The 24,865-nt window shown below is 40.1% G+C and overlaps 2 protein-coding genes and 1 pseudogene across 2 annotated transcripts; all 3 read right to left on the reverse strand.

The window, feature by feature from the left end:
* Nucleotides 1-1,612: 1,612 nt before the first annotated feature.
* On the reverse strand, nt 1,613-3,922 carry LOC120895415 (annotated as a pseudogene).
* A 5,478-nt stretch (nt 3,923-9,400) lies between these two features.
* On the reverse strand, nt 9,401-11,714 carry LOC120895395 (heat shock protein 70 A1-like). Its single transcript, XM_040298706.1, has one exon. The coding sequence runs from the start codon at nt 11,523-11,525 to the stop codon at nt 9,606-9,608; it is 1,920 nt and encodes a 639-aa protein (XP_040154640.1). The 5' UTR covers nt 11,526-11,714; the 3' UTR covers nt 9,401-9,605.
* Nucleotides 11,715-17,268: 5,554 nt separating this feature from the next.
* On the reverse strand, nt 17,269-19,582 carry LOC120895327 (heat shock protein 70 A1). The gene has a single exon (XM_040298569.1). It carries the CDS (start codon nt 19,391-19,393, stop codon nt 17,474-17,476), a length of 1,920 nt encoding a protein of 639 aa, XP_040154503.1. The 5' UTR covers nt 19,394-19,582; the 3' UTR covers nt 17,269-17,473.
* Between the last annotated feature and the right edge of the window lie 5,283 nt (nt 19,583-24,865).

Consider the following 24,865-nt stretch of genomic DNA (forward strand, 5'->3'; position numbering starts at 1 on the left):
GGAATCGAATACGAGAAAGTTTTAAAATGAGTAAGTAAAATAATCTTAATTCATGGTGACTTCGGCGAGACATAATTTTAAAACAGAACATTCTTGAATTGATGTATTTGACAATTAAATGAATTATATTCTGTGTCATGTGCCCAACTCTTGCATCGAGTCCTTGATACTCCAGACAGCTTTTCCTGGTATTTAGGTAAACCAATCAACTCACTGGCATCCAAATGAATGATTACTATGGCAGATCTTAACTACGTACGGTTATTACCTCAGATAAGAAGAAACGAAGCTTTGGGATAAAATCGTTGTAATAGTTTTAACTCCTCGAATTGCTTATTCTTCTATTTTCAATTAAAACGAGACATTAATGTTATCCCGTATGAAACCGGGTAAATCAGCTACTAAAGAATAAGAAAAACGTGTGTTCAATTTCAAATCTTCTTAATAAAATGCACCAAAATGTAATGAATAATTAGTTGGCCAATTCTTTTTAGTCCAACTTGTTTCCATATCGCTAACATGCTCCTTTTGATTTGGAAACGAAAGCATTCAAGAAGCATAGAGCTTAAAATAGCAAATGAAATAGAAAGAAATGTTTTAAATCACTAGTTTAGTTGTAACAAAATGCTTCAAAAGGTATTAAATAATGAAGACGCGTCTTATTTAATAATTATTTGCGCTATGTTTTGAGATCGCCTATTTTGTTACCGATAGTTTTTTGCTAATAACTTGTGGCAAATAGGAACAACGTGAGCAACACATCCCAAATGCAAGCATGTATTGTTAATCAATAACGACCGATTCGCTCGTAATGTGTAGTTTCCCGATGTTTCTCACCAAAGGTTGACACCTCAAGAGTTCTTGTTACAAGGTCAGGATCAGTTCCAGGACCGGTATAGGTTCAGTGTAAGTTCTGGAATGGGTTCGGGATCAATTCGCGGGCCAGTACGACTTTTGGAGCAGTTACAGGGCCGGTACAGGGTTAAGATCAATTCCAGAACGGGATCAATCCACGATCGGTTTGGTGTCAGTATCAGTTATCGGACCGTTCAGGAGGTAGTTAAGATCAGTTCCAGAGCCGTAGGTAGTTAACCGTAGGTAGTTAAGATCAGTTCCAAAGCCAGAGTAGGGTTATGACTAATTCCTACACTTGTATAGGATTGGAATCAGTTCTAGCAAAAGTATGAGTTCTGCAACATTTATGAATCAACATGAGTTCTGAATCAGTTTCTCCAATAGTGTACCATGGAGTTAAACGTCACCTGGAATTTACGTTGTTTTTCCAAAATCCTTTGCGAACATCCTAAAGTTCTTAAATACCCCCGAAATTATTTTGCATAACCCTGTGATGACTTAACAACATGGGTTCAAAAATTGACTAAAAGAAGTGTTTCATTACGATAACAATACTCTACAAAGTCAAATATGCTACCTAATCGAGATAAGTAAATATATTGTCTGACTTTAATCAAAATATATAGTTTAAGTTATTCACAGGGTGTGAAAGGGAATTAACATAATTTTGTGATGCTCAATTCAATGGTAAACCGATCCCCATTCCCAAATTTGTGTGATATCGCTGTGATTGCTAAAACATTGCATTACAACAACATATAGTTTCATGTTTCATTTTATTCAACAAGGAACTTACTTGCTGATACAATAAATTACATTATGTTATTATTCTCTATTTGTCTAACTTACACATATTTACACAATATTTACACAGTCTTCTTTTGAGTGGGGCCAGTCTCCGCCTACGATAATGGCCGCTTTGCAATACTGTCATCTAATCTACTCCTGCCTTTTTCATCATCTTAGTCCACCTCCTCTACCGTGGGACCCGTGCGTCCGCCGAACCCGCCAGCCTGCTGGCCACAGCTAGTCGGGGATGGACCGGCTCCCGATTGCTGATGCAACTTCGTCATGATCGGACTGCAAGCGCGCGTTAGCTCCTGCATTTTGTGATCGTACTCTTCCTTCTCTGCCATACTGTTGCCGTCGATCCAGCGCAGTGTCTCGTTGCACCGTTCCTCGATAGTTTTGCGATCGCCTTCGCTCAGTTTCGAGCCGGCTGATTCTAGCGTTTGCTTGAGACTGAAACAGTACGCCTCGAGCTGATTGCGAGCCGCGACTCGCTCCCGTTGCTTTTCATCCTCCTCTCGGAATTTCTCCGCCTCGGCCAGCATGCGATCGATATCCGCCTGCGACAAGCGGCCCTTGTCGTTCTTGATTGTGATGTTTTTCTCCTTGCCGGTGCTCATTTCCTTCGCCGATACGTTCAGAATACCGTTGGCGTCCAAATCAAAGGTTACCTCAATCTTTGGCACACCGCGCGGTGCCGGCGGAATACCTGATAGGTCGAACTGGCCCAGCAGATTGTTGTCCTTTGTCATGGCTCTCTCGCCCTCAAACACCTGAATCGACACTCCCGGCTGGTTGTCCGCGTAGGTCGAGAAGGTCTGCGTCTGTTTGCACGGAATGCGCGAATTTCGCTCGATCAGCTTCGTCATCACTCCGCCGGCCGTTTCGATTCCGAGCGACAGCGGAGCCACATCGACCAACAATACATCTTGGATCTTTTCGTCCTTGTCTCCACTAAGAATAGCCGCCTGGACGGCCGCACCGTATGCTACCGCCTCATCCGGGTTGATCGACAGGTTCAGCGATTTGCCGCAGAAGAAGTTCTGCAACAGCGACTGCACCTTCGGGATGCGGGTCGATCCACCTACCAGCACGATGTCGTGAATGGAGCTCTTGTCCATCTTTGCATCCGACAGGGCCTTCTCCACCGGTTGCAGTGTCGAGCGGAACAGATCAGAGCACAGCTCCTCGAATCGTGCTCGGCTGATCTTTGTGTAGTAGTCGATTCCGTCCATGAGGGCATCGATCTCGATCGTGGCCTCCGTGCTGGACGAAAGCGTCCGCTTCGCTCGCTCGCATGCCGTCCTCAAGCGTCGCAGTGCTCTGGCGTTCTTGGACACGTCCTTCTTGAACTTGCGTTTGAACTCCTCCACGAAATGGCCCACCATTCGGTTGTCGAAGTCTTCGCCTCCCAGGTGTGTGTCACCGGCAGTGGCTCGTACCTCGAACAGAGAGCCCTCGTCGATCGTCAAAATGGACACGTCGAACGTTCCTCCGCCGAGATCGAAGATCAACACGTTGCGCTCGCCCTTCAAGTTCTTGTCCAAACCGTAAGCCAATGCGGCCGCCGTCGGTTCGTTGATGATTCGCATCACATTCAGGCCCGCGATCGCACCGGCATCCTTCGTGGCCTGTCGCTGGCTGTCATTGAAGTACGCTGGAACCGTGATGACCGCATTCTTCACAGAGTGTCCCAGGTATGCTTCGGCCGTTTCCTTCATTTTCGTCAGCACCATCGAGCTGACTTCCTCTGGTGCAAACGTCTTGCGCTCTCCTTTGAATTCCACCTGAATCTTCGGCTTGCCGCAGTCGTTGACCACCTTGAACGGCCAGTGCTTGATATCGGCCTGAATCTTAGGGTCGTCATACCGGCGTCCGATCAGTCGTTTGGCATCGAACACTGTGTTTGTGGGGTTCATGGCCACCTGGTTCTTGGCCGCGTCACCGATGAGGCGCTCCGTGTCCGAAAAACGCAACATAGCTCGGTGTGGTTCTGTTGCCCTGGTCGTTGGCAATAATCTCCACCTTGCCGTGCTGAAACACTCCCACGCACGAATAGGTCGTGCCCAGATCGATTCCAATTGCAGTAGGCATCTTGTCAATGATGTGTCTATTATACTGTATGCACTGAAATTCTTCACTGATAGCGCAGAAAAACTGTTCACGTTTGTGTATCTTGAGTGATAATTCACTATTTCAATTTGTTTGGTTCACCACGTTCTAGTTCACGATAGCTCGCTCTTTACTCGTTGCTTGTTATTTTCTGAATGACGCTCACTGCTCGAAACACGGCTATATATATCAAACCATACAATTTCTAGAATGCTCCACAAGCTACTCGATCCTACTCGAACCTACTCGAGCCACATCGAGCGTGTGCTCGATTGCACGCGATACTGCACGAACATGAGCTCGAATCATCTAGCAGTGGGTCTTGGCTGTGCTAAGCTGCTCTCGCGTTACATTTTGTCTCGGCTATTGTGTACGATGAGCGACAACTGCGTACCGCTACGGATTGCAGTTATGGTCACCCTAAGGAAATTATTTTTGAGCTGCTTTTGAATAGCACTGGCTGTAAATGCACTGGAGTAGTCATTTGATTTATCCCTCTTTTCGGAAATTTTATATCTTTATGTTATACCATTTTTTAAGGGAATTTGTATTTTTATTGATGAAAAAATGTCTTATATAACTTATTTTATGTAGCTATAATAACAATACTTCTTTCTATGTTACAAATTGATGATGTATGGCTTTTAGTTATGTAAATTTAATGCACCGTAAATAGTTCATCGGACACTAATAGATCGCCATGTCGTCCTGACTGTCGGGGCAATCATTTCAATCTATAAGACCTTAGAAGAATATTTGGAGCTAGAAAACTTTTGCAATAGATTCTAATATCACTACAAAATTAACGACTAAATCGAAACCAAAATCTTTTATTGTTTTTCTAGACGTTCTGAAGATTTTGAATCTATTGATTGTCCAATAAAAAATTATTATAAAAGAATGAACTACACATATCCGGATAGGTGGTTTATATATAAATATATATATATATATATATATATATATATATATATATATATATATATATATATATATATATATATATATATATATATATATATATATATATGTGTAGATTAATGGTACATGCTAATTTTAGAACAGACTCAGCGACCAAGGATGAAACATGTGATGTCCTGCATAAGTGTTGTAATCATCAAAACGGCAAGACCCATAATGGTCACAAGGGTGTATGATGCCTAAGGAAATGATGCAAATTGATGGCAAAAGCAGTGATTTTTGATTGAAAATCTGTCCCTATTATCGTAATGTTGTTTTTCCCACAAGCAAGTACATATTTTATACCGTGATTGACACATACAGAGGAACCCCTCATAACGAGTATATCACACGACGATCAAATCTAAATACTAAGTAAATACTTCTCACGAAATTGATCATCACAGTTCATAAATGAGCCATCAGATCGTTCCTAAATCTTTTAAATAAAAAATAATGATTGTTTTGCATTATATTTGTCTGTATGTACAGTTTTGCATCACGCAATAACTACCCCATTAATTTGAGCCCAATTTGGCACAAATGTAGGCTATAGTGCAGGGTAAGATTTTTATGCTCCCTTTACTTCTTTCCCCTCTTCTTTCCCTTCTATTTTCCTATTCTTGACGGTTTCATCAAGATATAAGTGCCGATTATGTGACTCAACTGCTTGAGAAAAAGTATCAAAAATGCTCATTTTTTATTATGATCCGTGTTAGAGAACTCGATTTGCCTCTGGTTTGATATATCGAACTGAACGAAGGTCATTTGCCCTACCTGGCTCAAACGGAGACCGTTTTTTGTCCAACAGCTTTCCGTCAGGTTGAAGCTACGGAAAGCGTTTTGTTTTATGGTTTAACTACTAAATACATATATTTAAATCACACGAATTGCATGTAATTACATTTAAAAGGATTTTTTGTAATTATTCACTGGAAAAATGGAAGGAATAACAAAACACACAGAGATTAGAGAATCATACCACAAGCGCTACTTTTCATGGCAAACAAATCCATTTCAGATCTATTTGGTAGCAATGTTTCGAGTCAATGAAAGAAGTCTCTAACAAGCTTGTATAATACCGATTTCGTTTCAGATCGTGTAGCGCGGTTTGGTTTGACACTTTTCTGTTTGAATCAGATAATCGACACTATAATGATGTTCATATTTTGTTTAAAATGGAAAAATTCAACCGATTTGAACCGAGAGAAGTTGCCTTAGGGTGCTAGAATACACTGAGCAAAATTTCATCCTCCCAGAATAATGGAAAGTGATAGCTAAAAATCATAAAATAAACTTCATCCTCCTATTTATCGTTTGTTTACCTTGAACATGTAATATCTACACTCTCTGTGGCAATGTCTCAATCTTATGCTCCAGCAACTCCATCACCATCTTTTGTACTCATTACAAATTTTGAACTTTATATTTTTGTAATATGTAATGTAATTTGTAATTATTCAAAGCTTGCTTACATCATTCACGGGCGAGGCGTGGTGATTAATTGGAGTAGAAATGTTGTGTGTCAGAACTATTGTTTTTATGTAAACATATTAGCAATTGATTTTGTATACATTTCCTAAAATATGTATCAGATTTTATCGCTTGAATGTTGGTAGTAAAAAGTCGCTATAGCAAAATTATTATGCGCCTCAATTCTATTTTTTTGCTTTTATTTATTTACATCCCTTACAGTTATGTTGTTGCTTGATTTACTCAATCCAGGTAGAATAGTTTTTCTTCACACTTTAATGCCATTTTGCGTAATGTCCTACGCGGACATGCCGACCTATGCAGGCTTTCGGAACCAGTCGGATAGTCAGTTTTGCGAGTTGATCATTATACCACAGGACGTGTAAGAAAAGTACATTGTGAATTAAAATCCTCCAGTTAAATGTTTACACAGGTTAAGTCTACAGGAAACATGCACAATCATGTTATAGAAAGGAAACATGTGATTTCATGGAACTTCTCATAAATAGCCAGCTCTGCTAAGCTCCAGGCAATCACGGCTCTGGAGTCGGCTCTAGACGCAGAGCACCAAAGCAATCCCTTTTCAATAAAATATCAATCGGGAAAATGTGCTGAAAAATGCGGAAGTTACTTAAATTAATCGACGGTCCCATGATACAGTCGTCAACTCGTACGACTTAACAACATGCCCGTCGTTGGTTTAAGCCTAGAATGGACCGATTCGCCGAATGGACCGGACTGTATCGAAAACCTGCATGTCCGCGACGACGCTTACGCCAAACATAAGAAAAAGACAGAAATTTTAGTAAAACATTAAAAGCAGTGAAACACGATAGACTAACTCGGCGGAATCGTAACGATCGACAATACTAAAATATATTGAGGAGTCGGACATCTAAATAGCCGTGTAAATCAACTCTAAAGGATGCAAGTCATGCACTTCAATGAAAACAATCACATCGAGTGTTAGCTTCCACACTCGCGAGAATTTAGATTCGTTTTATTTAGGCTAACGTAATACCGTCTCCATTGAACCGTTAATTCGGAGCTGTTGGTACGCTCCGAAAGGCTCACTAAACTGGAATTTATAATTAGGTCAAGGTCTAGGAAAATGTTGTGGGAACATTTGTTGCCAAATCGTTTGGACGAACTGTTAATCTCAAGTTGCTGAAACATGTTTGTTGCAAGAGGAACAAATCGATTTGTTTCACTTTGATTTGTTGCATGAACATTTTCGAATGCGTTTGCATGCCAAGACGGATACAAAAAAAATCATCCTGATTATAAAACATTCTGGTGAATAAACTTGTGTACAGTATTTGAAATAATTAGGAAAATCCAGAAATCTTGCCATTGAATATATTCAAAGAAAATTAAGATACATATTCTCCAATTTACGATTTTGTATGGAGCGTAACATATTAGAAAGGATCGAACTATTGCGTATAGCGAATCCATGTCGAAAAATGCTCAAGTATCCTTACAAGGAGTAAACATATCTGAGTACCATGTTGATATGTTGATATGTTTATTGATATGTTTTTGTTTGTGCACCAGGAATCGAATACGAGAAAGTTTTAAAATGAGTAAGTAAAATAATCTTAATTCATGGTGACTTCGGCGAGACATAATTTTAAAACAGAACATTCTTGAATTGATGTATTTGACAATTAAATGAATTATATTCTGTGTCATGTGCCCAACTCTTGCATCGAGTCCTTGATACTCCAGACAGCTTTTCCTGGTATTTAGGTAAACCAATCAACTCACTGGCATCCAAATGAATGATTACTATGGCAGATCTTAACTACGTACGGTTATTACCTCAGATAAGAAGAAACGAAGCTTTGGGATAAAATCGTTGTAATAGTTTTAACTCCTCGAATTGCTTATTCTTCTATTTTCAATTAAAACGAGACATTAATGTTATCCCGTATGAAACCGGGTAAATCAGCTACTAAAGAATAAGAAAAACGTGTGTTCAATTTCAAATCTTCTTAATAAAATGCACCAAAATGTAATGAATAATTAGTTGGCCAATTCTTTTTAGTCCAACTTGTTTCCATATCGCTAACATGCTCCTTTTGATTTGGAAACGAAAGCATTCAAGAAGCATAGAGCTTAAAATAGCAAATGAAATAGAAAGAAATGTTTTAAATCACTAGTTTAGTTGTAACAAAATGCTTCAAAAGGTATTAAATAATGAAGACGCGTCTTATTTAATAATTATTTGCGCTATGTTTTGAGATCGCCTATTTTGTTACCGATAGTTTTTTGCTAATAACTTGTGGCAAATAGGAACAACGTGAGCAACACATCCCAAATGCGGACCCCGCCCTTTTCTGTCTAACTTAAGCAATAAGAAAAAGGAAGCATGTATTGTTAATCAATAACGACCGATTCGCTCGTAATGTGTAGTTTCCCGATGTTTCTCACCAAAGGTTGACACCTCAAGAGTTCTTGTTACAAGGTCAGGATCAGTTCCAGGACCGGTATAGGTTCAGTGTAAGTTCTGGAATGGGTTCGGGATCAATTCGCGGGCCAGTACGACTTTTGGAGCAGTTACAGGGCCGGTACAGGGTTAAGATCAATTCCAGAACGGGATCAATCCACGATCGGTTTGGTGTCAGTATCAGTTATCGGACCGTTCAGGAGGTAGTTAAGATCAGTTCCAGAGCCGTAGGTAGTTAACCGTAGGTAGTTAAGATCAGTTCCAAAGCCAGAGTAGGGTTATGACTAATTCCTACACTTGTATAGGATTGGAATCAGTTCTAGCAAAAGTATGAGTTCTGCAACATTTATGAATCAACATGAGTTCTGAATCAGTTTCTCCAATAGTGTACCATGGAGTTAAACGTCACCTGGAATTTACGTTGTTTTTCCAAAATCCTTTGCGAACATCCTAAAGTTCTTAAATACCCCCGAAATTATTTTGCATAACCCTGTGATGACTTAACAACATGGGTTCAAAAATTGACTAAAATAAGTGTTTCATTACGATAACAATACTCTACAAAGTCAAATATGCTACCTAATCGAGATAAGTAAATATATTGTCTGACTTTAATCAAAATATATAGTTTAAGTTATTCACAGGGTGTGAAAGGGAATTAACATAATTTTGTGATGCTCAATTCAATGGTAAACCGATCCCCATTCCCAAATTTGTGTGATATCGCTGTGATTGCTAAAACATTGCATTACAACAACATATAGTTTCATGTTTCATTTTATTCAACAAGGAACTTACTTGCTGATACAATAAATTACATTATGTTATTATTCTCTATTTGTCTAACTTACACATATTTACACAATATTTACACAGTCTTCTTTTGAGTGGGGCCAGTCTCCACCTACGATAATGGCCGCTTTGCAATACTGTCATCTAATCTACTCCTGCCTTTTTCATCATCTTAGTCCACCTCCTCTACCGTGGGACCCGTGCGTCCGCCGAACCCGCCAGCCTGCTGGCCACAGTTAGTCGGGGATGGACCGGCTCCCGATTGCTGATGCAACTTCGTCATGATCGGACTGCAAGCGCGCGTTAGCTCCTGCATTTTGTGATCGTACTCTTCCTTCTCTGCCATACTGTTGCCGTCGATCCAGCGCAGTGTCTCGTTGCACCGTTCCTCGATAGTTTTGCGATCGCCTTCGCTCAGTTTCGAGCCGGCTGATTCTAGCGTTTGCTTGAGACTGAAACAGTACGCCTCGAGCTGATTGCGAGCCGCGACTCGCTCCCGTTGCTTTTCATCCTCCTCTCGGAATTTCTCCGCCTCGGCCAGCATGCGATCGATATCCGCCTGCGACAAGCGGCCCTTGTCGTTCTTGATCGTGATGTTTTTCTCCTTGCCGGTGCTCATTTCCTTCGCCGATACGTTCAGAATACCGTTGGCGTCCAAATCAAAGGTTACCTCAATCTTTGGCACACCGCGCGGTGCCGGCGGAATACCTGATAGGTCGAACTGGCCCAGCAGATTGTTGTCCTTTGTCATGGCTCTCTCGCCCTCAAACACCTGAATCGACACTCCCGGCTGGTTGTCCGCGTAGGTCGAGAAGGTCTGCGTCTGTTTGCACGGAATGCGCGAATTTCGCTCGATCAGCTTCGTCATCACTCCGCCGGCCGTTTCGATTCCGAGCGACAGCGGAGCCACATCGACTAACAATACATCTTGGATCTTTTCGTCCTTGTCTCCACTAAGAATAGCCGCCTGGACGGCCGCACCGTATGCTACCGCCTCATCCGGGTTGATCGACAGGTTCAGCGATTTGCCGCAGAAGAAGTTCTGCAACAGCGACTGCACCTTCGGGATGCGGGTCGATCCACCTACCAGCACGATGTCGTGAATGGAGCTCTTGTCCATCTTTGCATCCGACAGGGCCTTCTCCACCGGTTGCAGTGTCGAGCGGAACAGATCAGAGCACAGCTCCTCGAATCGTGCTCGGCTGATCTTTGTGTAGTAGTCGATTCCGTCCATGAGGGCATCGATCTCGATCGTGGCCTCCGTGCTGGACGAAAGCGTCCGCTTCGCTCGCTCGCATGCCGTCCTCAAGCGTCGCAGTGCTCTGGCGTTCTTGGACACGTCCTTCTTGAACTTGCGTTTGAACTCCTCCACGAAATGGCCCACCATTCGGTTGTCGAAGTCTTCGCCTCCCAGGTGTGTGTCACCGGCAGTGGCTCGTACCTCGAACAGAGAGCCCTCGTCGATCGTCAAAATGGACACGTCGAACGTTCCTCCGCCGAGATCGAAGATCAACACGTTGCGCTCGCCCTTCAAGTTCTTGTCCAAACCGTAAGCCAATGCGGCCGCCGTCGGTTCGTTGATGATTCGCATCACATTCAGGCCCGCGATCGCACCGGCATCCTTCGTGGCCTGTCGCTGGCTGTCATTGAAGTACGCTGGAACCGTGATGACCGCATTCTTCACAGAGTGTCCCAGGTATGCTTCGGCCGTTTCCTTCATTTTCGTCAGCACCATCGAGCTGACTTCCTCTGGTGCAAACGTCTTGCGCTCTCCTTTGAATTCCACCTGAATCTTCGGCTTGCCGCAGTCGTTGACCACCTTGAACGGCCAGTGCTTGATATCGGCCTGAATCTTAGGGTCGTCATACCGGCGTCCGATCAGTCGTTTGGCATCGAACACTGTGTTTGTGGGGTTCATGGCCACCTGGTTCTTGGCCGCGTCACCGATGAGGCGCTCCGTGTCCGAAAACGCAACATAGCTCGGTGTGGTTCTGTTGCCCTGGTCGTTGGCAATAATCTCCACCTTGCCGTGCTGAAACACTCCCACGCACGAATAGGTCGTGCCCAGATCGATTCCAATTGCAGTAGGCATCTTGTCAATGATGTGTCTATTATACTGTATGCACTGAAATTCTTCACTGATAGCGCAGAAAAACTGTTCACGTTTGTGTATCTTGAGTGATAATTCACTATTTCAATTTGTTTGGTTCACCACGTTCTAGTTCACGATAGCTCGCTCTTTACTCGTTGCTTGTTATTTTCTGAATGACGCTCACTGCTCGAAACACGGCTATATATATCAAACCATACAATTTCTAGAATGCTCCACAAGCTACTCGATCCTACTCGAACCTACTCGAGCCACATCGAGTGTGTGCTCGATTGCACGCGATACTGCACGAACATGAGCTCGAATCATCTAGCAGTGGGTCTTGGCTGTGCTAAGCTGCTCTCGCGTTACATTTTGTCTCGGCTATTGTGTACGATGAGCGACAACTGCGTACCGCTACGGATTGCAGTTATGGTCACCCTAAGGAAATTATTTTTGAGCTGCTTTTGAATAGCACTGGCTGTAAATGCACTGGAGTAGTCATTTGATTTATCCCTCTTTTCGGAAATTTTATATCTTTATGTTATACCATTTTTAAGGGAATTTGTATTTTTATTGATGAAAAAATGTCTTATATAACTTATTTTATGTAGCTATAATAACAATACTTCTTTCTATGTTACAAATTGATGATGTATGGCTTTTAGTTATGTAAATTTAATGCACCGTAAATAGTTCATCGGACACTAATAGATCGCCATGTCGTCCTGACTGTCGGGGCAATCATTTCAATCTATAAGACCTTAGAAGAATATTTGGAGCTAGAAAACTTTTGCAATAGATTCTAATATCACTACAACATTAACGACTAAATCGAAACCAAAATCTTTTATTGTTTTTCTAGACGTTCTGAAGATTTTGAATCTATTGATTGGTATTATAAAAAGAATGAACTACATATCCGGATATAAATATATATATATATATATATATATATATATATATATATATATATATATATATATATATATATATATATATATATATATATATATATACATATATATATATATAAATATATATATATATATATATATATATATATATATATATATATATATATATATATATATATATATATATATATATATATATATATATATATGTAGATTAATGGTACATGCTAATTTTAGAACAGACTCAGCGACCAAGGATGAAACATGTGATGTCCTGCATAAGTGTTGTAATCATCAAAACGGCAAGACCCATAATGGTCACAAGGGTGTATGATGCCTAAGGAAATGATGCAAATTGATGGCAAAAGCAGTGATTTTTGATTGAAAATCTGTCCCTATTATCGTAATGTTGTTTTTCCCACAAGCAAGTACATATTTTATACCGTGATTGACACATACAGAGGAACCCCTCATAACGAGTATATCACACGACGATCAAATCTAAATACTAAGTAAATACTTCTCACGAAATTGATCATCACAGTTCATAAATGAGCCATCAGATCGTTCCTAAATCTTTTAAATAAAAAATAATGATTGTTTTGCATTATATTTGTCTGTATGTACAGTTTTGCATCACGCAATAACTACCCCATTAATTTGAGCCCAATTTGGCACAAATGTAGGCTATAGTGCAGGGTAAGATTTTTATGCTCCCTTTACTTCTTTCCCTCTTCTTTCCCTTCTATTTTCCTATTCTTGACGGTTTCATCAAGATATAAGTGCCGATTATGTGACTCAACTGCTTGAGAAAAAGTATCAAAAATGCTCATTTTTTATTATGATCCGTGTTAGAGAACTCGATTTGCCTCTGGTTTGATATATCGAACTGAACGAAGGTCATTTGCCCTACCTGGCTCAAACGGAGACCGTTTTTTGTCCAACAGCTTTCCGTCAGGTTGAAGCTACGGAAAGCGTTTTGTTTTATGGTTTAACTACTAAATACATATATTTAAATCACACGAATTGCATGTAATTACATTTAAAAGGATTTTTTGTAATTATTCACTGGAAAAATGGAAGGAATAACAAAACACACAGAGATTAGAGAATCATACCACAAGCGCTACTTTTCATGGCAAACAAATCCATTTCAGATCTATTTGGTAGCAATGTTTCGAGTCAATGAAAGAAGTCTCTAACAAGCTTGTATAATACCGATTTCGTTTCAGATCGTGTAGCGCGGTTTGGTTTGACACTTTTCTGTTTGAATCAGATAATCGACACTATAATGATGTTCATATTTTGTTTAAAATGGAAAAATTCAACCGATTTGAACCGAGAGAAGTTGCCTTAGGGTGCTAGAATACACTGAGCAAAATTTCATCCTCCCAGAATAATGGAAAGTGATAGCTAAAAATCATAAAATAAACTTCATCCTCCTATTTATCGTTTGTTTACCTTGAACATGTAATATCTACACTCTCTGTGGCAATGTCTCAATCTTATGCTCCAGCAACTCCATCACCATCTTTTGTACTCATTACAAATTTTGAACTTTATATTTTTGTAATATGTAATGTAATTTGTAATTATTCAAAGCTTGCTTACATCATTCACGGGCGAGGCGTGGTGATTAATTGGAGTAGAAATGTTGTGTGTCAAAACTATTGTTTTTATGTAAACATATTAGCAATTGATTTTGTATACATTTCCTAAAATATGTATCAGATTTTATCGCTTGAATGTTGGTAGTAAAAAGTCGCTATAGCAAAATTATTATGCGCCTCAATTCCATGTTTTTGCTTTTATTTATTTACATCCCTTACAGTTATGTTGTTGCTTGATTTACTCAATCCAGGTAGAATAGTTTTTCTTCACACTTTAATGCCATTTTGCGTAATGTCCTACGCGGACATGCCGACCTATGCAGGCTTTCGGAACCAGTCGGATAGTCAGTTTTGCGAGTTGATCATTATACCACAGGACGTGTAAGAAAAGTACATTGTGAATTAAAATCCTCCAGTTAAATGTTTACACAGGTTAAGTCTACAGGAAACATGCACAATCATGTTATAGAAAGGAAACATGTGATTTCATGGAACTTCTCATAAATAGCCAGCTCTGCTAAGCTCCAGGCAATCACGGCTCTGGAGTCGGCTCTAGACGCAGAGCACCAAAGCAATCCCTTTCAATAAAATATCAATCGGGAAAATGTGCTGAAAAATGCGGAAGTTACTTAAATTAATCGACGGTCCCATGATACAGTCGTCAACTCGTACGACTTAACAACATGCCCGTCGTTGGTTTAAGCCTAGAATGGACCGATTCGCCGAATGGACCGGACTGTATCGAAAACCTGCATGTCCGCGACGACGCTTACGCCAAACATAAGAAAAAGACAGAAATTTTAGTAAAACATTAAAAGCAGTGAAACACGATAGACTAACTCGGCCTGTAGTGTTCGGAATCGTAACGATCGACAATACTAAAATATATTGAGGAGTCGGACATCTAAATAGCCGTGTAAATCAACTCTAAAGGATGCAAGTCATGCACTTCAATGAAAACAATCACATCGAGTGTTAGCTTCCACACTCGCGAGAATTTAGATTCGTTTTATTTAGGCTAACGTAATACCGTCTCCATTGAACCGTTAATTCGGAGCTGTTGGTACGCTCCGAAAGGCTCACTAAACTGGAATTTATAATTACGTCAAGGTCTAGGAAAATGTTGTGGGAACATTTGTTGCCAAATCGTTTGGACGAACTGTTAATCTCAAGTTGCTGAAACATGTTTGTTGCAAGAGGAACAAATCGATTTGTTTCACTTTGATTTGTTGCATGAACATTTTCGAATGCGTTTGCATGCCAAGACGGATACAAAAAAATCATCCTGATTATAAAACATTCTGGTGAATAAACTTGTGTACAGTATTTGAAATAATTAGGAAAATCCAGAAATCTTGCCATTGAATATATTCAAAGAAAATTAAGATACATATTCTCCAATTTACGATTTTGTATGGAGCGTAACATATTAGAAAGGATCGAACTATTGCGTATAGCGAATCCATGTCGAAAAATGCTCAAGTATCCTTACAAGGAGTAAACATATCTGAGTACCATGTTGATATGTTGATATGTTTATTGATATGTTTTTGTTTGTGCACCAGGAATCGAATACGAGAAAGTTTTAAAATGAGTAAGTAAAATAATCTTAATTCATGGTGACTTCGGCGAGACATAATTTTAAAACAGAACATTCTTGAATTGATGTATTTGACAATTAAATGAATTATATTCTGTGTCATGTGCCCAACTCTTGCATCGAGTCCTTGATACTCCAGACAGCTTTTCCTGGTATTTAGGTAAACCAATCAACTCACTGGCATCCAAATGAATGATTACTATGGCAGATCTTAACTACGTACGGTTATTACCTCAGATAAGAAGAAACGAAGCTTTGGGATAAAATCGTTGTAATAGTTTTAACTCCTCGAATTGCTTATTCTTCTATTTTCAATTAAAACGAGACATTAATGTTATCCCGTATGAAACCGGGTAAATCAGCTACTAAAGAATAAGAAAAACGTGTGTTCAATTTCAAATCTTCTTAATAAAATGCACCAAAATGTAATGAATAATTAGTTGGCCAATTCTTTTTAGTCCAACTTGTTTCCATATCGCTAACATGCTCCTTTTGATTTGGAAACGAAAGCATTCAAGAAGCATAGAGCTTAAAATAACAAATGAAATAGAAAGAAATGTTTTAAATCACTAGTTTAGTTGTAACAAAATGCTTCAAAAGGTATTAAATAATGAAGACGCGTCTTATTTAATAATTATTTGCGCTATGTTTTGAGATCGCCTATTTTGTTACCGATAGTTTTTGCTAATAACTTGTGGCAAATAGGAACAACGTGAGCAACACATCCCAAATGCGGACCCCGCCCTTTTCTGTCTAACTTAAGCAATAAGAAAAAGGAAGCATGTATTGTTAATCAATAACGACCGATTCGCTCGTAATGTGTAGTTTCCCGATGTTTCTCACCAAAGGATGACACCTCAAGAGTTCTTGTTACAAGGTCAGGATCAGTTCCAGGACCGGTATAGGTTCAGTGTAAGTTCTGGAATGGGTTCGGGATCAATTCGCGGGCCAGTACGACTTTTGGAGCAGTTACAGGGCCGGTACAGGGTTAAGATCAATTCCAGAACGGGATCAATCCACGATCGGTTTGGTGTCAGTATCAGTTATCGGACCGTTCAGGAGGTAGTTAAGATCAGTTCCAGAGCCGTAGGTAGTTAACCGTAGGTAGTTAAGATCAGTTCCAAAGCCAGAGTAGGGTTATGACTAATTCCTACACTTGTATAGGATTGGAATCAGTTCTAGCAAAAGTATGAGTTCTGCAACATTTATGAATCAACATGAGTTCTGAATCAGTTTCTCCAATAGTGTACCATGGAGTTAAACGTCACCTGGAATTTACGTTGTTTTTCCAAAATCCTTTGCGAACATCCTAAAGTTCTTAAATACCCCCGAAATTATTTTGCATAACCCTGTGATGACTTAACAACATGGGTTCAAAAATTGACTAAAATAAGTGTTTCATTACGATAACAATACTCTACAAAGTCAAATATGCTACCTAATCGAGATAAGTAAATATATTGTCTGACTTTAATCAAAATATATAGTTTAAGTTGTTCACAGGGTGTGATAAGGGAATTAACATAATTTTGTGATGCTCAATTCAATGGTAAACCGATCCCCATTCCCAAATTTGTGTGATATCGCTGTGATTGCTAAAACATTGCATTACAACAACATATAGTTTCATGTTTCATTTTATTCAACAAGGAACTTACTTGCTGATACAATAAATTACATTATGTTATTATTCTCTATTTGTCTAACTTACACATATTTACACAATATTTACACAGTCTTCTTTTGAGTGGGGCCAGTCTCCGCCTACGATAATGGCCGCTTTGCAATACTGTCATCTAATCTACTCCTGCCTTTTTCATCATCTTAGTCCACCTCCTCTACCGTGGGACCCGTGCGTCCGCCGAACCCGCCAGCCTGCTGGCCACAGCTAGTCGGGGATGGACCGGCTCCCGATTGCTGATGCAACTTCGTCATGATCGGACTGCAAGCGCGCGTTAGCTCCTGCATTTTGTGATCGTACTCTTCCTTCTCTGCCATACTGTTGCCGTCGATCCAGCGCAGTGTCTCGTTGCACCGTTCCTCGATAGTTTTGCGATCGCCTTCGCTCAGTTTCGAGCCGGCTGATTCTAGCGTTTGCTTGAGACTGAAACAGTACGCCTCGAGCTGATTGCGAGCCGCGACTCGCTCCCGTTGCTTTTCATCCTCCTCTCGGAATTTCTCCGCCTCGGCCAGCATGCGATCGATATCCGCCTGCGACAAGCGGCCCTTGTCGTTCTTGATCGTGATGTTTTTCTCCTTGCCGGTGCTCATTTCCTTCGCCGATACGTTCAGAATACCGTTGGCGTCCAAATCAAAGGTTACCTCAATCTTTGGCACACCGCGCGGTGCCGGCGGAATACCTGATAGGTCGAACTGGCCCAGCAGATTGTTGTCCTTTGTCATGGCTCTCTCGCCCTCAAACACCTGAATCGACACTCCCGGCTGGTTGTCCGCGTAGGTCGAGAAGGTCTGCGTCTGTTTGCACGGAATGCGCGAATTTCGCTCGATCAGCTTCGTCATCACTCCGCCGGCCGTTTCGATTCCGAGCGACAGCGGAGCCACATCGACCAACAATACATCTTGGATCTTTTCGTCCTTGTCTCCACTAAGAATAGCCGCCTGGACGGCCGCACCGTATGCTACCGCCTCATCCGGGTTGATCGACAGGTTCAGCGATTTGCCGCAGAAGAAGTTCTGCAACAGCGACTGCACCTTCGGGATGCGGGTCGATCCACCTACCAGCACGATGTCGTGAATGGAGCTCTTGTCCATCTTTGCATCCGACAGGGCCTTCTCCACCGGTTGCAGTGTCGAGCGGAACAGATCAGAGCACAGCTCCTCGAATCGTGCTCGGCTGATCTTTGTGTAGTAGTCGATTCCGTCCATGAGGGCATCGATCTCGATCGTGGCCTCCGTGCTGGACGAAAGCGTCCGCTTCGCTCGCTCGCATGCCGTCCTCAAGCGTCGCAGTGCTCTGGCGTTCTTGGACACGTCCTTCTTGAACTTGCGTTTGAACTCCTCCACGAAATGGCCCACCATTCGGTTGTCGAAGTCTTCGCCTCCCAGGTGTGTGTCACCGGCAGTGGCTCGTACCTCGAACAGAGAGCCCTCGTCGATCGTCAAAATGGACACGTCGAACGTTCCTCCGCCGAGATCGAAGATCAACACGTTGCGCTCGCCCTTCAAGTTCTTGTCCAAACCGTAAGCCAATGCGGCCGCCGTCGGTTCGTTGATGATTCGCATCACATTCAGGCCCGCGATCGCACCGGCATCCTTCGTGGCCTGTCGCTGGCTGTCATTGAAGTACGCTGGAACCGTGATGACCGCATTCTTCACAGAGTGTCCCAGGTATGCTTCGGCCGTTTCCTTCATTTTCGTCAGCACCATCGAGCTGACTTCCTCTGGTGCAAACGTCTTGCGCTCTCCTTTGAATTCCACCTGAATCTTCGGCTTGCCGCAGTCGTTGACCACCTTGAACGGCCAGTGCTTGATATCGGCCTGAATCTTAGGGTCGTCATACCGGCGTCCGATCAGTCGTTTGGCATCGAACACTGTGTTTGTGGGGTTCATGGCCACCTGGTTCTTGGCCGCGTCACCGATGAGGCGCTCCGTGTCCGAAAACGCAACATAGCTCGGTGTGGTTCTGTTGCCCTGGTCGTTGGCAATAATCTCCACCTTGCCGTGCTGAAACACTCCCACGCACGAATAGGTCGTGCCCAGATCGATTCCAATTGCAGAAGGCATCTTGTCAATGATGTGTCTATTATACTGTATGCACTGAAATTCTTCACTGATAGCGCAGAAAAACTGTTCACGTTTGTGTATCTTGAGTGATAATTCACTATTTCAATTTGTTTGGTTCACCACGTTCTAGTTCACGATAGCTCGCTCTTTACTCGTTGCTTGTTATTTTCTGAATGACGCTCACTGCTCGAAACACGGCTATATATATCAAACCATACAATTTCTAGAATGCTCCACAAGCTACTCGATCCTACTCGAACCTACTCGAGCCACATCGAGTGTGTGCTCGATTGCACGCGATACTGCACGAACATGAGCTCGAATCATCTAGCAGTGGGTCTTGGCTGTGCTAAGCTGCTCTCGCGTTACATTTTGTCTCGGCTATTGTGTACGATGAGCGACAACTGCGTACCGCTACGGATTGCAGTTATGGTCACCCTAAGGAAATTATTTTTTGAGCTGCTTTTGAATAGCACTGGCTGTAAATGCACTGGAGTAGTCATTTGATTTATCCCTCTTTTCGGAAATTTTATATCTTTATGTTATACCATTTTTTAAGGGAATTTGTATTTTTATTGATGAAAAAATATCTTATATAACTTATTTTATGTGGCTATAATAACAATACTTCTTTCTATGTTACAAATTGATGATGTATGGCTTTTAGTTATGTAAATTTAATGCACCGTAAATAGTTCATCGGACACTAATAGATCGCCATGTCGTCCTGACTGTCGGGGCAATCATTTCAATCTATAAGACCTTAGAAGAATATTTGGAGCTAGAAAACTTTTGCAATAGATTCTAATATCACTACAAAATTAACGACTAAATCGAAACCAAAATCTTTTATTGTTTTTCTAGACGTTCTGAAGATTTTGAATCTATTGATTATATATATTGATATATATATATATATATATATATATATATCTATTGATATATATATATATATATATATATATATATATATATATATATATATATATATATATATATATATATGTAGATTAATGGTACATGCTAATTTTAGAACAGACTCAGCGACCAAGGATGAAACATGTGATGTCCTGCATAAGTGTTGTAATCATCAAAACGGCAAGACCCATAATGGTCACAAGGGTGTATGATGCCTAAGGAAATGATGCAAATAGATGGCAAAAGCAGTGATTTTTGATTGAAAATCTGTCCCTATTATCGTAATGTTGTTTTTCCCACAAGCAAGTACATATTTTATACCGTGATTGACACATACAGAGGAACCCCTCATAACGAGTATATCACACGACGATCAAATCTAAATACTAAGTAAATACTTCTCACGAAATTGATCATCACAGTTCATAAATGAGCCATCAGATCGTTCCTAAATCTTTTAAATAAAAAATAATGATTGTTTTGCATTATATTTGTCTGTATGTACAGTTTTGCATCACGCAATAACTACCCCATTAATTTGAGCCCAATTTGGCACAAATGTAGGCTATAGTGCAGGGTAAGATTTTTTATGTTCCCTTTACTTCTTTTCCCTCTTCTTTCCCTTCTATTTTCCTATTCTTGACGGTTTCATCAAGATATAAGTGCCGATTATGTGACTCAACTGCTTGAGAAAAAGTATCAAAAATGCTCATTTTTTATTATGATCCGTGTTAGAGAACTCGATTTGCCTCTGGTTTGATATATCGAACTGAACGAAGGTCATTTGCCCTACCTGGCTCAAACGGAGACCGTTTTTTGTCCAACAGCTTTCCGTCAGGTTGAAGCTACGGAAAGCGTTTTGTTTTATGGTTTAACTACTAAATACATATATTTAAATCACACGAATTGCATGTAATTACATTTAAAAGGATTTTTTTGTAATTATTCACTGGAAAAATGGAAGGAATAACAAAACACACAGAGATTAGAGAATCATACCACAAGCGCTACTTTTCATGGCAAACAAATCCATTTCAGATCTATTTGGTAGCAATGTTTCGAGTCAATGAAAGAAGTCTCTAACAAGCTTGTATAATACCGATTTCGTTTCAGATCGTGTAGCGCGGTTTGGTTTGACACTTTTCTGTTTGAATCAGATAATCGACACTATAATGATGTTCATATTTTGTTTAAAATGGAAAAATTCAACCGATTTGAACCGAGAGAAGTTGCCTTAGGGTGCTAGAATACACTGAGCAAAATTTCATCCTCCCAGAATAATGGAAAGTGATAGCTAAAAATCATAAAATAAACTTCATCCTCCTATTTATCGTTTGTTTACCTTGAACATGTAATATCTACACTCTCTGTGGCAATGTCTCAATCTTATGCTCCAGCAACTCCATCACCATCTTTTGTACTCATTACAAATTTTGAACTTTATATTTTTGTAATATGTAATGTAATTTGTAATTATTCAAAGCTTGCTTACATCATTCACGGGCGAGGCGTGGTGATTAATTGGAGTAGAAATGTTGTGTGTCAGAACTATTGTTTTTATGTAAACATATTAGCAATTGATTTTGTATACATTTCCTAAAATATGTATAAGATTTTATCGCTTGAATGTTGGTAGTAAAAAAGTCGCTATAGCAAAATTATTATGCGCCTCAATTCTATTTTTTTTGCTTTTATTTATTTACATCCCTTACAGTTATGTTGTTGCTTGATTTACTCAATCCAGGTAGAATAGTTTTTCTTCACACTTTAATGCCATTTTGCGTAATTTCCTACGCGGACATGCCGACCTATGCAGGCTTTCGGAACCAGTCGGATAGTCAGTTTTGCGAGTTGATCATTATACCACAGGACGTGTAAGAAAAGTACATTGTGAATTAAAATCCTCCAGTTAAATGTTTACACAGGTTAAGTCTACAGGAAACATGCACAATCATGTTATAGAAAGGAAACATGTGATTTCATGGAACTTCTCATAAATAGCCAGCTCTGCTAAGCTCCAGGCAATCACGGCTCTGGAGTCGGCTCTAGACGCAGAGCACCAAAGCAATCCCTTTTCAATAAAATATCAATCGGGAAAATGTGCTGAAAAATGCGGAAGTTACTTAAATTAATCGACGGTCCCATGATACAGTCGTCAACTCGTACGACTTAACAACATGCCCGTCGTTGGTTTAAGCCTAGAATGGACCGATTCGCCGAATGGACCGGACTGTATCGAAAACCTGCATGTCCGCGACGACGCTTACGCCAAACATAAGAAAAAGACAGAAATTTTAGTAAAACATTAAAAGCAGTGAAACACGATAGACTAACTCGGCCTGTAGTGTTCGGAATCGTAACGATCGACAATACTAAAATATATTGAGGAGTCGGACATCTAAATAGCCGTGTAAATCAACTCTAAAGGATGCAAGTCATGCACTTCAATGAAAACAATCACATCGAGTGTTAGCTTCCACACTCGCGAGAATTTAGATTCGTTTTATTTAGGCTAACGTAATACCGTCTCCATTGAACCGTTAATTCGGAGCTGTTGGTACGCTCCGAAAGGCTCACTAAACTGGAATTTATAATTACGTCAAGGTCTAGGAAAATGTTGTGGGAACATTTGTTGCCAAATCGTTTGGACGAACTGTTAATCTCAAGTTGCTGAAACATGTTTGTTGCAAGAGGAACAAATCGATTTGTTTCACTTTGATTTGTTGCATGAACATTTTCGAATGCGTTTGCATGCCAAGACGGATACAAAAAAATCATCCTGATTATAAAACATTCTGGTGAATAAACTTGTGTACAGTATTTGAAATAATTAGGAAAATCCAGAAATCTTGCCATTGAATATATTCAAAGAAAATTAAGATACATATTCTCCAATTTACGATTTTGTATGGAGCGTAACATATTAGAAAGGATCGAACTATTGCGTATAGCGAATCCATGTCGAAAAATGCTCAAGTATCCTTACAAGGAGTAAACATATCTGAGTACCATGTTGATATGTTGATATGTTTATTGATATGTTTTTGTTTGTGCACCAGGAATCGAATACGAGAAAGTTTTAAAATGAGTAAGTAAAATAATCTTAATTCATGGTGACTTCGGCGAGACATAATTTTAAAACAGAACATTCTTGAATTGATGTATTTGACAATTAAATGAATTATATTCTGTGTCATGTGCCCAACTCTTGCATCGAGTCCTTGATACTCCAGACAGCTTTTCCTGGTATTTAGGTAAACCAATCAACTCACTGGCATCCAAATGAATGATTACTATGGCAGATCTTAACTACGTACGGTTATTACCTCAGATAAGAAGAAACGAAGCTTTGGGATAAAATCGTTGTAATAGTTTTAACTCCTCGAATTGCTTATTCTTCTATTTTCAATTAAAACGAGACATTAATGTTATCCCGTATGAAACCGGGTAAATCAGCTACTAAAGAATAAGAAAAACGTGTGTTCAATTTCAAATCTTCTTAATAAAATGCACCAAAATGTAATGAATAATTAGTTGGCCAATTCTTTTTAGTCCAACTTGTTTCCATATCGCTAACATGCTCCTTTTGATTTGGAAACGAAAGCATTCAAGAAGCATAGAGCTTAAAATAGCAAATGAAATAGAAAGAAATGTTTTAAATCACTAGTTTAGTTGTAACAAAATGCTTCAAAAGGTATTAAATAATGAAGACGCGTCTTATTTAATAATTATTTGCGCTATGTTTTGAGATCGCTTATTTTGTTACCGATAGTTTTTTGCTAATAATTTGTGGCAAATAGGAACAACGTGAGCAACACATCCCAAATGCGGACCCCGCCCTTTTCTGTCTAACTTAAGCAATAAGAAAAAGGAAGCATGTATTGTTAATCAATAACGACCGATTCGCTCGTAATGTGTAGTTTCCCGATGTTTCTCACCAAAGGATGACACCTCAAGAGTTCTTGTTACAAGGTCAGGATCAGTTCCAGGACCGGTATAGGTTCAGTGTAAGTTCTGGAATGGGTTCGGGATCAATTCGCGGGCCAGTACGACTTTTGGAGCAGTTACAGGGCCGGTACAGGGTTAAGATCAATTCCAGAACGGGATCAATCCACGATCGGTTTGGTGTCAGTATCAGTTATCGGACCGTTCAGGAGGTAGTTAAGATCAGTTCCAGAGCCGTAGGTAGTTAACCGTAGGTAGTTAAGATCAGTTCCAAAGCCAGAGTAGGGTTATGACTAATTCCTACACTTGTATAGGATTGGAATCAGTTCTAGCAAAAGTATGAGTTCTGCAACATTTATGAATCAACATGAGTTCTGAATCAGTTTCTCCAATAGTGTACCATGGAGTTAAACGTCACCTGGAATTTACGTTGTTTTTCCAAAATCCTTTGCGAACATCCTAAAGTTCTTAAATACCCCCGAAATTATTTTGCATAACCCTGTGATGACTTAACAACATGGGTTCAAAAATTGACTAAAATAAGTGTTTCATTACGATAACAATACTCTACAAAGTCAAATATGCTACCTAATCGAGATAAGTAAATAT

The sequence above is a fragment of the Anopheles arabiensis genome, chromosome 2 (genome assembly GCF_016920715.1).
Source record: "Anopheles arabiensis isolate DONGOLA chromosome 2, AaraD3, whole genome shotgun sequence".
NCBI classification, from domain to species: Eukaryota; Metazoa; Arthropoda; class Insecta; order Diptera; family Culicidae; genus Anopheles; species Anopheles arabiensis.